This window comes from Lepidochelys olivacea, assembly GCF_965140295.1.
Source record: "Lepidochelys olivacea isolate rLepOli2 genome assembly, chromosome: 8".
Taxonomy (NCBI): Eukaryota; Metazoa; Chordata; order Testudines; family Cheloniidae; genus Lepidochelys; species Lepidochelys olivacea.
In genome coordinates this window covers 108,881,219-108,895,919 of record NC_140418.1, presented here as the reverse complement: position 1 = coordinate 108,895,919, position 14,701 = coordinate 108,881,219, and the positions used below count along the sequence as shown (strand labels likewise).

General features: G+C 45.9%; 1 protein-coding gene across 7 annotated transcripts in view; it reads left to right on the top strand.

The window, feature by feature from the left end:
* CFAP57 (cilia and flagella associated protein 57) overlaps nucleotides 1-14,701 on the top strand; it is a 152,295-nt gene that overhangs the window by 105,942 nt on the left and 31,652 nt on the right. For all 7 annotated transcript variants that reach the window (XM_084635974.1, XM_084635972.1, XM_084635970.1 and 4 more), the window contains 3 exons: nucleotides 4,459-4,575; nucleotides 8,034-8,168; nucleotides 8,254-8,397. In XM_084635974.1, coding sequence (XP_084492100.1) covers nucleotides 4,459-4,575; nucleotides 8,034-8,168; nucleotides 8,254-8,397 — 396 coding nt within the window. The remainder of the gene's footprint in view (nucleotides 1-4,458; nucleotides 4,576-8,033; nucleotides 8,169-8,253; nucleotides 8,398-14,701) is intronic.

Sequence of the window (14,701 nt, the reverse complement as noted above, 5' to 3'; positions counted from 1 at the left end):
CACCACCACCACAAGTATGTGCTGGGAGATTGGTGTGAAAGACAGTGTGTGTGTGTGACAGAGAGAGAGAGAGAGAGAGACAAAGTGTGTGTGTATGTGTGAGACATTGCGACTTTTAGGTCTGTAATCGAGTGACCAGAGAGATTGAAGTGTTCTCCGATTGGTTTATGAATGTTATAATTCTTGACATCTGATTTGTGTCCATTTATTCTTTTACGTAGAGACTGTCCAGTTTGACCAATGTACATGGCAGAGGGGCATTGCTGGCACATGATGGCATATATCACATTGGTAGATGTGCAGGTGAACAAGCCTCTGATAGTGTGGCTGATGTGATTAGGCCCTTTGATGGTGTCCCCTGAATAGATACAGTTGGCAACGGGCTTTGTTGCAAGGATAGGTTCCTGGGTTAGTGGTTCTGTTGTGTGGTGTGTGGTTGCTGGTGAGTATTTGCTTCAGGTTGGGGGGCTGTCTGTAGGCAAGGACTGGCCAGTCTCCCAAGATTTGTGAGAGTGATGGGTCGTCCTTCAGGATAGGTTGTAGATCCTTGATGATGCGTTGGAGAGGTTTTAGTTGGGGGCTGAAGGTGATGGCTAGTGGCGTTCTGTTATTTTCTTTGTTGGGCCTGTTCTGTAGTAGGTGACTTCTGGGTACTCTTCTGGCTCTGTCAGTCTGTTTCTTCACTTCTGCAGGTGGGTATTGTAGTTGTAAGAATGCTTGATAGAGATCTTGTAGGTGTTTGTCTCTGTCTGAGGGGTTGGAGCAAATGTGGTTGTATCGTAGAGCTTGGCTGTAGGCGATGGATCGTGTGGTGTGGTCTGGGTGAAAGCTGGAGGCATGTAGGTAGGAATAGCGGTCAGTAGGTTTCCGGTATAGGGTGGTGTTTATGTGACCATCGCTTATTAGCAGTGTAGTGTCTAGGAAGTGGATCTCTTGTGTGGACTAGTCCAGGCTGAGGTTGATGGTGTGATGGAAATTGTTGAAATCGTGGTGGAATTCCTCAAGGGCTTCTTTTCCATGGGTCCAGATGATGAAGATGTCATCAATATAGCGGAAGTAGAGTAGGGGCATTAGGGGACGAGAGCTGAGGAAGCATTGTTCTAAGTCAGCCATAAAAATGTTGGCATACTGTGAGGCCATGCGGGTACCCATAGCAGCGCCGCTGATTTGAAGGTATACATTGTCCCCAAATGTGAAATGTCTATCACCTTCAGCCCCCAACTAAAACCTCTCCAACGCATCATCAAGGATCTACAACCTATCCTGAAGGATGACCCATCACTCTCACAAATCTTGGGAGACTGGCCAGTCCTTGCCTACAGACAGCCTCCCAACCTGAAGCAAATACTCACCAGCAACCACACAGCACACAACAGAACCACTAACCCAGGAACCTATCCTTGCAACAAAGCCCGTTGCCAACTGTATCTATTCAGGGGACACCATCATAGGGCCTAATCACATCAGCCACACTATCAGAGGCTCGTTCACCTGCACATCTACCAATGTGATATATGCCATCATGTACCAGCAATGCCCCTCTGCCATGTACATTGGCCAAACTGGACAGTCTCTACGTAAAAGAATAAATGGACACAAATCGGATGTCAAGAATTATAACATTCATAAACCAGTTAGAGAATACTTCAATCTCTCTGGTCACTCGATTACAGACCTAAAAGTCACAATATTACAACAAAAAGACTTCAAAAACAGACTCCAACGAGAGATTGCTGAATTGGAATTAATTTGCAAACTGGATACAATTAACTTAGGCTTGAATAGAGACTGGGAGTGGATGAGTCATTACACAAAGTAAAACTATTTCCCCATGTTTATTCCCCCCCCCCCACTGTTCCTCAGACGTTCTTGTTAACTGCTGGAAATGGCCCACCTTGATTATCACTATAAAAGGTTTTCTCCCCCCCTCCTCCCACGCTCTCCTGTTGGTAATAGCTCATCTTAAATGATCACTCTCATTACAGTGTGTATGATAACACCCATTTTTTCATGTTCTGTGTGTATATAAATCTCCTCACTGTATTTTCCACTGAATGCATCCGATGAAGTGAGCTGTATCTCACGAAAGCTTATGCTCAAATAAATTGGTTAGTCTCTAAGGTGCCACAAGTACTCCTTTTCTTTTTGCGAATACAGACTAACATGGCTGCTACTCTGAAAACTGTTTTTCCAGAGGCTCAATCTTGAGGGGTATTTTTTTAATCAGACTATCATAAATTCATGCATTCTTCTAACTATGATATTATACCAGACTGGGCAAGTTGGCAGGAGTGGCAAGGGCCTCCACTGATGCCTTGGCCATACTGTCCAACTCCAGGATTTCCATATCGAGCTCCTTCAAGAGGTACGACCTGGGTTCTGCATTGAGGCAATGATGTTTCTGTAGATCTGGGACACTCGGATCTGATACCAAGCAATAAGTCCCTTGTACTGATCCAAAACATCTTATATGATGAAGCAGAGGAAGGTGATACACCTCTAGAAATCAAGATTTTGCATCAGGACCAGGAACTCTCCAGATGAAAATGTGGGAGTAGGCTCAGCTTCCTCACTTTCTGAGTTAGTTAGCAGAAGGGTTTCTACTTTAAAATTACCCTGTTTTACTGGTGGAAATGTCTCATCCTGTCTTTTAAATCCTTGGAAATACCTCTACAAGGTTTCTCTGCCCTTTCTGGAGGGTCGCTGACAGCCAGCAAAATCAGTGTGGTATATACTCTGACTTCCTGTCCACCAATTGTTAAAAAAACAGTTAACTCCTCGTACAGGATCTGATAATGTTTTTCTTGTTTCCACCTCCCTTCTCCCACTAATTCTGTGGTAATAGCTGCAGTGATCAAGAACAGGATATTTACATTCTACCCCCAGTGACAAAGAGGGAAAAAATTAGATTATTTGGGAAGAAAATTATTTTCTTCATTTTATTTAAACATGAGGATAGCTAACTATCTAACTGTCTGGGTAATGTGTGACATGTTAATTTCATTTAAAAAACTAGAACAATATAAAATTAACATGGCACATGTTAAATTAATGGATTAAAAAAAAGATTTGGAGATCATGGTGGATAATCAGATGAACGTGAGCTCCCAGTATGAGGCTGTGGCCAAAAGAGTGAATGTGATCCTGGGATGCATGAACAGGGGAATTGTGAATAACAGTAGAGAGGTTGTTCTACCTCTATATTTGGCACTGCTACAACTACTGCTGTCATACCGTGTCCAGTGCTGGTGCCTGCCGTTGCTAAAGAAGGATGTTGCTAAATTGGAGAAGGTTCAGAGAAGAGCTACCAGAATGATTAAAGGATGAGAAAACCTGCCTTCTAGTGCTCAGTCTATTTAACTTAACAAAGAGAAGGTTAAAGGCTGAGTTGATTACAGTCTAAAAGTATCTCCATGGGGCAACAAATATTTACTAATGGGCTCGTCAATCTAGCAGAGAAAGGTCTAATACAGGGGTGGGCAAACTTTTTGGCCCGAGGGCCACATCGGGGTTGCAAAACTGTATGGAGGGCCAGGTAGAGAAGGCTGTGCCTCCCCAAACAGCCTGGCCCCCACCCCCTATCCACCCCCTCCCACTTCCTGCCCCCTGACTGCCCTCCTCAGAACTCCCGACCCATCCTAACCACCCCCTCCCAGGTTCCCCTGCCCCTAACTGCCCCCCAGCGTCCCACCCCTTATCCAATCCCCACTGCTCCCAGTCTCCTGCCCCCTATCCACACACCCCGCCCCCTGACAGGCCCCCCCCGGGACCCCATGCCTATCCAACCCCCCACTGTTCCCTATTCTCCAACCTCCCTGCAGAACCTCTGCCCCATCCAATCGCTCCCTGTCCCCTGACTGCCCCCCAGGACCCCTCGCCCCTTATCCAACCCCCGGCCCCCTTACCATGCCACTCAAAGCAGCATGTCTGGCAGCCGCACCCCCTGGCCGGAGCTAGACACACTGCCTCTCTGCTCGGCAGGAGCGCGCAACCACACCATCCAGAGCGCTGGTGGCACGGTGAGGTGAGACTGCGGGGGAGAGGGGACAGCAGGGGAGGGGCCGGGTGCTAGCCTCCCTGGCCAGGAGCTCAAGGGCCGGGCAGGACGGTCCCGCAGGCTGGATGTGGCCCGCAGGCCGTAGTTTGCCCATCTCTGGTCTAACACAGTCCAATGGCTGGAAGTTGAAGCTAGACAAATTCAGACTGGAAATAAGGCTTACATTTTTGACAGTGAGGGTAATTAACCATTGGAACAATTTGCCAAGAGTCATGATAGATTATCCACCACTGACCATTTTAAAATCAAGATTGGATGTTTGTATAAAAGATATGTTGTAGGAATTATTTTGGGGAAGTTCTGTGGCCTGTGTATTAGATCCCTTCGGTTTTGTAATCTGTGTTTTTCCTTCACTCATGTCTCTTTCACAGTCCCAATCCCCTTCTTTTGCTTCCTTGCAGATGGAGGGAGAACTGGAACGTTTCCACCAGCAGAACATGCAGCTGGAACTGAACATCACAGAGCTACGACAGAAGCTAAAGGCCACTGACCGTGAGATGCACAAGGAGCAGCAGAAGGTATGGGGCACAACCTTGATGGCAGAGATCTCAAGTCATTCAAAATGCAAGCTGTCAGGAACATGGATAGTATAGATGCATGGCTTTGGGGTCAGAGTTTCCCTTCTTGGGTACTGTGCAGAAGTGAAGGGGAAGAGAGGCTCTGGCAGGAGGGATCAGAGACACAAGCATTCCAAGTATGAAGGCTTGTGGGAGAGTTGGATATTACAGAGAGGTAGATAGTACCGAAGCTCCAGCCATTTGGTCTAACAGAGCCTGTGTGCATTGTCCTTCTGGATATGCTGCAAGATCTGTGTATTCACTTAGGATTCATAGAGTAGTTGGGGAGAGGGCTAAACGAACCTCTCTGCCACACCCAAGGCAGAGAGTTTGGGAATATATGGCCTCAGCAACCTATTCCCTCCCAAGAGTACCATCTGGGCTGGACCTCTGCAATGACATGCAGTAATTAGTCAGGAAAGGTACGGGGAGGGAGTTGTGGATGGATATCAAAGCATACTTATAGTGGAAGGAACCATGTCAGAGGTGTATGAAAGGTCAGAGAGGAAGAAGCAAGAGGTTTGAAAGTGGGCATGAAGGAATTTAGTAGCCAAGGATAGGATTGGGGAAGCAGGCAGGGTATCATAGAATATCAGGGTTGGAAGGGACCCCAGGAGGCCATCCAGTCCAACCCCCTGCCCAAAGCAGGACCAATCCCAACCAAATCATCCCAGCCAGGGCCCCGTCAAGCCTGACCCCAAAAACCTCCAAGGAAGGAGATTCCACCACCTCCAGAGGCAACGCACTCCAGTGTTTCACCTCCCAGTGAAAAAGTTTTTCCCAATATCCAACCTAAACCTCCCCCACTGCAACCCGGGACCACCACTCCTTGTCCTGTCCTCCTCCACCACTGAGAACAGTCCAGAACCATCCCCTCCGGAACCACCTCCCAGGTAGCCGAAAGCACCCACCAAATCCCCCCCCATTCCTCTCCTCTGCAGACCAAACAATCCCAGTTCCCCCAGCCTCCCCCCACAAGCCATGTGCTCCAGACCCCCAATCATCTCTGTTGCCCTTCACTGGACTCTCTCCAGTCCACCGACATCCCTCCTGCAGTGAGGGGCCCAAAACCGGACACAGCACTCCAGACGAGGCCCGACCAATGTCGAATAGAGGGGGACGACCACGCCCCTCGATCCGCTCGCCACGCCCCCACCCACACATCTCAAAATGCCACCGGCCCTCTTGGCAACAAGGGCACACTGCTGACCCACATCCAGCCTCTCGTCCACTGCCACCCCCAGGTCCCCCTCCGCAGAACTGCTGCCTAGCCACTCGGTCCCCAGTCTGCAGCTGCGCATTGGGTTCTTCTGTTCCAAGTGCAGGACCCTGCACCTATCCCTATTGAACCCCATCAGACTTCTTCCGGCCCAATCCTCCAATCCGTCTAGGTCCCTCTGCATCCCAGCCCCGCCCTCCAGCGCATCTACCGCTCCCCCCAGTCCAGTATCATCTGCAAACCTGCTGAGAGTGCAATCCACACCATCCTCCAGATCATTTATGAAGATATTGAACAAAACCGGCCCCAGGACCGACCCCCGGGGCACTCCACTCGACACCGGCTGCCAACCAGACATGGAGCCACTGATCGCCACCCGCCAAGCCCGACAATCTAGCCAACTCTCTACCCACCCTACAGTGCACTCATCCAGCCCATACTTCTTCAACCTGCTGACAAGAACACTGTGGGAGACCATGTCAAAAGCCCCGCCAAAGTCAAGAAACAATACATCCACCGCCTTCCCTTCATCCACAGAACCAGTAGTCTCATCATAGAAGGCGATTAGATTAGTCAGGCATGACCTTCCCTTGGTGAATCCATGCTGACTGTTCCTGATCACTTTCCTCTCATGTAAGTGCTTCAGGATTGAATCTTTGAGGATTCTTTGGGGGTGGGTCCTGCTTTTGAGTGGGGGGGTTGGACGAGATGACCTCCTGAGGTCCCTTCCAACCCTGATATTCTATGATTCTATGATTCCATGGTCCCTCCGGGGACTGAGGTGAGGCTGACTGGCCTGCAGCTCCCAGGATCCTCCTCCTTCCCCTTTTCAAAGATTGGCACCACACCAGCCTCTCTCCAGTCATCGGGACTTCCCCCGCTCGCCACGAGTTTTCAAAGACAATGGCCAATAGCTCTGCAATCACAGCCGCCAATTCCTTTAGCACTCTCGGATGCAACTCGTCCGGCCCCATGGACTTGTTCACGTCCAGCTTTTCTAAATAGTCCCTAACCACCTCTTTCTCCACAGAGGGCTGGCCATCTATTCCCCATGTTGTGATGCCCAGTGCAGCAGTCTGGGAGCTGACCTTGTTCGTGAAGACAGAGGCAAAAAAAGCATTGAGTACATTAGCTTTTTCCACATCCTCTGTCACTAGGTTGCCTCCCTCATTCATTAAGGGGCCCACACTTTCCTTGGCTTTCTTCTTGTTGCCAACATACCTGAAGAAACCCTTCTTGTTACTCTTGACATCTCTTCCTAGCTGCAGCTCCAGGTGCGATTTGGCCCTCCTGATTTCATTCCTACATGCCCGAGCAATATTTTTATACTCTTCCCTGGTCATATGTCCAACCTTCCACTTCTTGTAAGCTTCTTTTTTTATGTTTAAGATCCGCTAGGATTTCATGGTTAAGCCAAGCTGGTCGCCTGCCATATTTACTATTCTTTCGACACATCGGGATGGTTTGTCCCTGTAACCTCAACAGGGATTCCTTGAAATACAGCCGGCTCTCCTGGACTCCTTTCCCCTTCATGTTAGTCCTCCAGGAGATCCTACCCATCCGTGTATAGAGTGAGCAAATAAGAAACTTTGCGCCAGAGAGAATGAGGAGAGGGTGTTGATATGAAGCCATCAAGTTAAGAACATAGCTACCATCGGCACCTGTTTTTCTGTCCTGTCACCTGTTACATTTACTTGTTGCATCTTGTTTCTAGTAAGATTGTAAGCTCTTTGGGTAGGAACTACATCTGCCTATGTGTTTGTTAGGGTGACCAGATGTCCCAATTTTATAGGGACAGTCCCGATTTTGGGGGCTTTTTCTTATATAGGCTCCTATTACCCCCACCCCGTCCCGATTTTTCACATTTGCTGTCTGGTCACCCTAGTGTTTGTGCAGTGTCCAAGATAATAGGATCCTTAACCTGAATGGGGCCTCCAAGTACTAGTGCAGTACAAGTAACAATGCAATTCCCATGGGGTGAGAAGTGTTAGTTATTGGCAAGGTTTGTTACTGTCTTAAGTGTGACAGCACTCAAAGGCCAAGAAGGTTCTCTCTCCAACTGGGAGATGTCCAGATGGCACATTCTTAAAAACAAAAAATAAGAACACATGAGGATTCTCAACAATTCAGCTAGAGCTTCCAGGAGGTCCTCATGCATGACAGTGTTCCCTGAGTGGTTGTTCATGTATAATTCTTGCAGGAGCGAGACATGGAAGCTCTTGTGAAGCGGTTTAAAACGGATCTTCATAATTGTGTGGGCTTCATCCAGGAGCCCAAAAAACTGAAGGAGGGGATCCGGGAACTCTACGGCAAATACGTGCAGCAGGCAGACATGGTGAGTTAAGGGTCTTTCCTCTCCATGGTAGATGAGCGCATCTCTGGTGTCACATCTTCTGAGCCTGTGTATTGTCTCTCGTCAGGTGGAGATTGTGGGGGTTGACACAGATCTGCAGCAGGAGTACACCCGGCAGAGAGAGCATCTTGAGAGAAATCTGGCAACGCTGAAGAAGAAGGTGGTGAAGGAAAGTGAGATCCACCGAGCTGATAATGTGCGGATCATGCAGGTACATGGCCCATTTTCTTTGCTCCTGGCAGGGGCAGATGGAGGGAGAAGCTGCACACCAGAGAATTCCTCTTTCTCAGGCTTCCTTGCTGCAGTAGATTCTCAGGAGTCTGAGAAGATTTCTGTTTGATACCCTCCCAGAATTCCACTTAGACTGGAACTCTGGAAGTTTTCTAAGTTGCTGAAGAGAAGGTGTTTAAAAGTGCCGTGTTTTCTCAAAGTGATGGATGGGGTGGAGTGGGATCTGTAAGGGAAGAGATGGCTGGAACAGTTGCTATTTCCAGTCTCTGTGTGAAAGTTTACACTTTCACGGTGTAAATTGCAGGAGGAAGGGGTCTCCACTATATGTGAATATCAGGGTTTTCTTTGTATAATGTAATTCTTCTTCAAGTATCCTCTGCATATTCCCAGTCATGGGATGCTCCAACTGGTGCAGCCTGGGTGATGGAATCTTAGCTAACAGTGCCCACTAGAGCCCTCAAGTGCCTTCCTTGCTCCTCCCCTCAGTGATTGTGAGGTTGAGGGTATAAAAGATGTTCCTCAGTTCCTCACCTCAATTCCTTCCAGCCATGACCATCTGATGGATTAGGAACTGCTCTGGGATTGTCCTGGATCTGTACTTCAAGTGCCTAGTTAGATTAGTTTTACTCTAGTTAATTCAGTCATAGTTAGTTTAAAATTTAAGTAGTTCTGAATAGTTCTAGATAAATTCTGTTAGTACCAGGATGACAGAAATGAAGACTAAGAAGCTGTGCTTTAAGAAATAGGTTTCCTGTCCATCAGGTTCCTGGCAGGCGATACTCATACTAGATATCTTCTGTGTTTGGGAAGAGGTCATTCTCCATCAAAATGCTCAGTATGCTCTGTGTTCATGACACAAGTGAAGGAGAGGCAAAATAGCCTGCAGGCAAATAGAGGCAGCTAAAAGGAGAGTTTTGGAGGGACTAGCTGCAGACTCTGTGTTGGGTGGTAATGGGACTTGGTGAGTGGTGTGTTTGGCCTGTCTGAGCATAGTTTGTTTGACTGTTTGTTGTTCTCTATGTATGTGGTGTAGGCTCTGAGTAAGCAGGCTGCCTTGCCAAAGGCTGCCAGGCTCTAACCCTTCAAGAATTTCTTCTCTTCATGTCCTTTGACTCCTTGATTAATTTTGTTCTCAATATCTTGATTTTTTGCTGAGTTCTCATATCTTCTCTTTTTACCCTCCACTTTTGCTATTAGTTTAACCCGCTCCTAACTACTCTAGCCCAAGGAAATTGATCCCTCCTCTTACTGAGGTCATCCAAATTATACAGCTCCCTCTCCCTTTAGAAAGTGGACCAGTGCTCCACAAAACCAAAACCCTATGCCCTACACCACTTACTAGTCAGATATTCCAGAATTTCTGCCTTCTGTCTTCCTTTATTTGTGGGACAGGAAGGATCTCCAAGAAGATCACTTAGACATTCTTCTGTACACTTACAACTTCCCTGAAGTCATCTATTATCTGCAAGATATGCCATGACACAGTGTCATTATTGCTGTTTGTGATGTGCTTGCTGTTTGATTGAAATATACCGTGTGGTCTGTTTGTTTGGGGGACCGTGTGCCAAGCCTAGGGGCCTGCTAGGCAAGGCTGAGAGCTTCTTAACGAGGTTTTGATCCCTAAGCCCTTTAGCACCCATCAACCCTTAGCCAGGGGGTGGGACTACTCAGGAAGACCAGGGCTTTAAAAAGCCCACTCCTAAGCGACCAGAGGAGCTAGTGAATAGGAGCGGATAACACAGGAGTTTTGCAAGGGAGTTCTCCAGTGAAGGAGGAATGATTACGTGACCCTTGGGGTAAGTGTTGTCTGTAGTGTGCGTGTTTAGAGGGGAAGTGTGAAGGGGGGCTAGGTACATTTAACATTCTTGACACTTAAAGCCAAAAACACCCTCTGATAAAAACAAAACATCAACAAAGGAATAAGCTGCAGGAGTAAAAAGAGAATGCAGACAGAAGTCCAGCAACAGAGTGGGGGCTATCCAGTTTATTGCACCCAGTGCAGCATGTATGATTACCTGCGCTATGAGCAGGTGGTGTATGTGTGCATTCGGTGCAAGGAGCTCCTGGCCCTCAGAGACCGTGTATGGGCTTTGGAGGCCAGGGTGGCAGAACTGGAGGAGCTAAGGGAGGCAGAGAGGTATGCTGATGAGGCTTTCTGGGACACTGTAGATTTGTCCCACCTCTGGTCAGACAGCCCCTGCACTGTTAAGGAAGATGAAAGGCTCAGGGAAGGAGAACATCCAACAGGAGCAGAGGAAAACGATCACATAGTTGGGACCCTCCTTCCAGATGATGTCGTGGTATCCTCTTGCACTCTGGGAGAGGGAATTCCAGTTATTAGGAAGAGACAGGTATTAGTAATGGGCTATTTGATCATTACAAACATAGATAACTGAGTTTGCAATGACCAGGAGAACGCATGGTGACTTGCCTACCTGGTGCAAAGGTTACGGATCTCTTGAGACATCTAGATAGACTTACGTGTAGTTCTGGGGAGGAACCGGTGGTCATGGTACATGTAGGAACCAGTGACATAGGGAAGGATAGGAGAGAGGTCCTGCAGGCCAAATTTAGGCTTCTAGGTAAGAGATTGATGTCCAGGACCTCCATGGTAGAATTCTCTGAAATGCTTCCAGTTCCACGTGCAGGGTCAGTTAGACAGGCAGAACTTCAGGGTCTCAATGCGTGGATGAGGCAATGGTGTAGGGAGGAGGGGTTTAGATTTATTAGGAACTGGGGAAACTTTTGGGAAAGGGGGAGTCTATACAGGAAGGATGGGCTCCACCTAAACCAAAATGGAACCAGATTGCTGGCACTTAAAATTAAAAAGGTCGTAAAGCAGTTTTTAAACTAAGGGCTGGGGGAAAGCCGAGAGGTGTGGAGGACCATGTGGTTTGGACAGAGACATCCCTTAGTGGAGCATCTATTAATGGAGATTCTCTGTGTCCTAATAAGGAGGAGAGGATGGAAGATGATAAAATACTGGTAGGATCTGATGAGAAACAGTCAAATGAAAAGGAGTCCCATTCAATTACATCATGTAATGGCAGACAGCTAAAAAGTGACAAGTTTTTAAAGTGCTTATATACAAATGCTAGAAGTCTAAATAATAAGATGGGTGAACTAGAGTGCCTGTGGATATTAATATAATAGGCATCACAAAAACTTGGTGGAATGAGGATAGTCAATGGAACATAGTAATACCAGGGTATAAAATATATCAGAAGGACAGAACAGGTCGTGCTTGTGGGGGAGTGGCACTATATGTGAAAGAAAGCGTAGAATCAAATGACGTAAAAATCTTAAATGAACCAAACTGTACCATAGAATCTCTATGGATAGTAATTCCATGCTCTAATAATAAGCAGTAGAGATCTATTACCGACCACCTGACCAGAATGGTGGTAGTGACTGTGAAATGCTCAGGGAGATTAGAGAGGCTATAAAAATAAAAAACTCAATAATAATAATGGGGGATTTCAACTATCCCCCTATTGACTGGGTACATGTCACCTCAGAATGGGATGCAGAGATAAAGTTTCTTGCGACCTTAAATGACTGCTTCTTGGAGCAGTTAGTCCTGGAACCCACAAGAAGAGAGGCAATTCTTGATTTAGTCCTAACTGGAGTGCAGGATCTGGTCCAATAGGTGAATATATCTGAACCGCTTAGTAATAATGACCATAATATAATTAAATGTAACATCCCTTGTGGCAGGGAAAACACCACAGCAGCCCAACACTGTAGCAATTAATTTCAGAAAGGGGGACAACACAAAATTGAGAAACTTAGTTAAACAGAAATTAAAAAGTACAGTGCCAAAAGTGAAATCTCTGCAAGGTGCATGGAAACTTTTTAAAGACATCATAATACAGGCTCAACTTAGATGTATACCCCAAATTAAAAAACATAGAGAACCAAAAAAGTGCCGCTGTGCCTAAACAACAAAGTAAAGGAATCAGTGAAAGGCAAAAAGGCATCCTTTAAAAAGTGGAAGTTAAATCCTAGTGTGGAGAACAGAAAGGAGCATAAACTCTGGCAAATGAAACATAAAAATATAATTAGAAAGGCCAAAAAAGAATTTGAGGAACAGCCACCCAAAGACTCAAAAAGTAGTAGCAAAATTGTTTTTAACTACCTCAGAAGCAGGAAGCCTGCTAAACAACCACTGGGGGCCACTGGACGATCAAGATGCTAAAGGCCATTGCAGAGAAATTAAATGAATTCTTTGCATCAGTCTTCACAGCTGAGGATGTGAGGGAGATTCCGAAACCTAAGCCATTCTTTTTAGGTGACAAATCTGAGAAACTGTCCCAGATTGAGGTGTCATTAGAGGAAGTTTTGGAACAAATTGATAAACTAAACAGTAATAAGTCACCATGACCAGATGTTATTCACCCAAGAGTTCTGAAGGAACTCAAATGTGAAATTGCAGAACTACTAAATGTTGTCTGTAACCCATCACTTAAATCAGCTTCTGTACCAAATGACTGGAAGATAGCTAATGTGATGCCAGTTTTTAAAAAGGGCTCCAAAGGTGATCCCAGCTATTGCAGCCTGTAAGCCTGATTTCAGTAGCAGGCAAACTCGTTGAAACTATAGTAAAGAACAAAATTGTCAGACACATAGATGGATATGATTTGTGGGGGAATAGCCAACATGGTTTTTGTAAAGGGAAATCATGCCTCACCAATCTACTAGAATTCTTTGAGGTGGGTCAATAAGCATGTGGACATCGGGGATCCAGTGGATATAGTCTACTTAGATTTTCAGAAAGCCTTTAACAAGGTCCCTCACCAAAGGCTCTTAAGCAAAGTAAGCTATCATGGGATAAGAGGGAAAGTCCTCTCATAGATCCATAACTGGTTAAAAGATAGGAAACAAAGGTAGGAATAAATGCTCAGTTTTCAAAATGGAGAGAAGTAAATAGTGGTGTCCCCCAGGGGTCTGTACTGGGACCAGTACTATTCAACATATTCATAAACAATGTGGAAAAAGGGGTAACCGGTGAGGCGGAAAAATTTGCAGATGATGCAAAACTACTCAAGATAGTTAAGTTCAAAGCAGACTGCGAAGAGTTACAAAAGGATCTCACTAATTTTGATATGGATAGAGCCCTCTTTAATGTTTTTAATGAAGTAAATGCTAATGGAAACTGCTTGATCATGGGAGACTTTAACTTCCCAGATATAGACTGGGAGGACAAGTGCTAGTAATAATAATAGGGCTCAGATTTTCCTAGATGCGATAGCTGATGGATTCCTTCATCAAGTAGTTCCTGAACCGACAAGAGGGGATGCCATTTTAGATTTGGTTTTGGTGAGTAGTGAGGACCTCATAGAAGAAATGGTTGTAGGGGACAACCTTGGTTCAAGTGATCATGAGCTAATTCAGTTCAAACTGAATGGAAGGATAAACAAAAATAAATCTGGTTTCAGAGTAACAGCCGTGTTAGTCTGTATTCGCAAAAAGAAAAGGAGTACTTGTGGCACCTTAGAGACTAACCAATTTATTTGAGCATAAGCTTTCGTGAGCTACAGCTCACTTCATTGGATGCTGTGACTAGGGTTTTTGATTTCAAAAGGGCTGACTTTCGAAAATTAAGGAAATTAGTTATGGAAGTGGATTGGACTGAAGAATTTATGGATCTAAAGGCAGAGGAGGCCTGGGATTACTTCAAGTCAAAGCTGCAGAAGCTATCGGAAACCTGCATCCCAAGAAAGGGGAAAAAATTCATAGGCAGGAGTTGTAGACCAAGCTGGATGAGCAAGCGTCTCAGAGAGGTGATTAAGAAAAAGCAGAAAGTTTACAGCGAGTGGAAGATGGGAGGGATCAGCAAGGAAAGCTACCTTTTTGAGGTCACAACATGTAGAAATAAAGTGAGAGAGGCTAAAAGTCAAGTAGAGTTGGACCTTGCAAAGGGAATTAAAAGCAATAGTAAAAGGTTCTACAGCCGTATAAATAAGAAGAAAACAAGGAAAGAAGAAGTGGGACTGCTAAACACTGAGGATGGAGTAGAGGTTAAGGATAATCTAGGCATGGCCCAATATCTAAACAAATACTTTGCCTCAGTCTTTAATGAGGCTAATGAGGATCTTAGGGAAAATGGTAACATGACAAATGGGAGTGAGAATATGGAGGTAGATATTACCATATCTGAGGTGGAAGCGAAACTCGAACAGCTTAATGGGACTAAATTGGGGGGCCCAGATAATCTTCATCCACGAATATTAAAGGAATTGGCACATGAAATTGCAAGATCATTAGCAAGAATTTTTAATGAA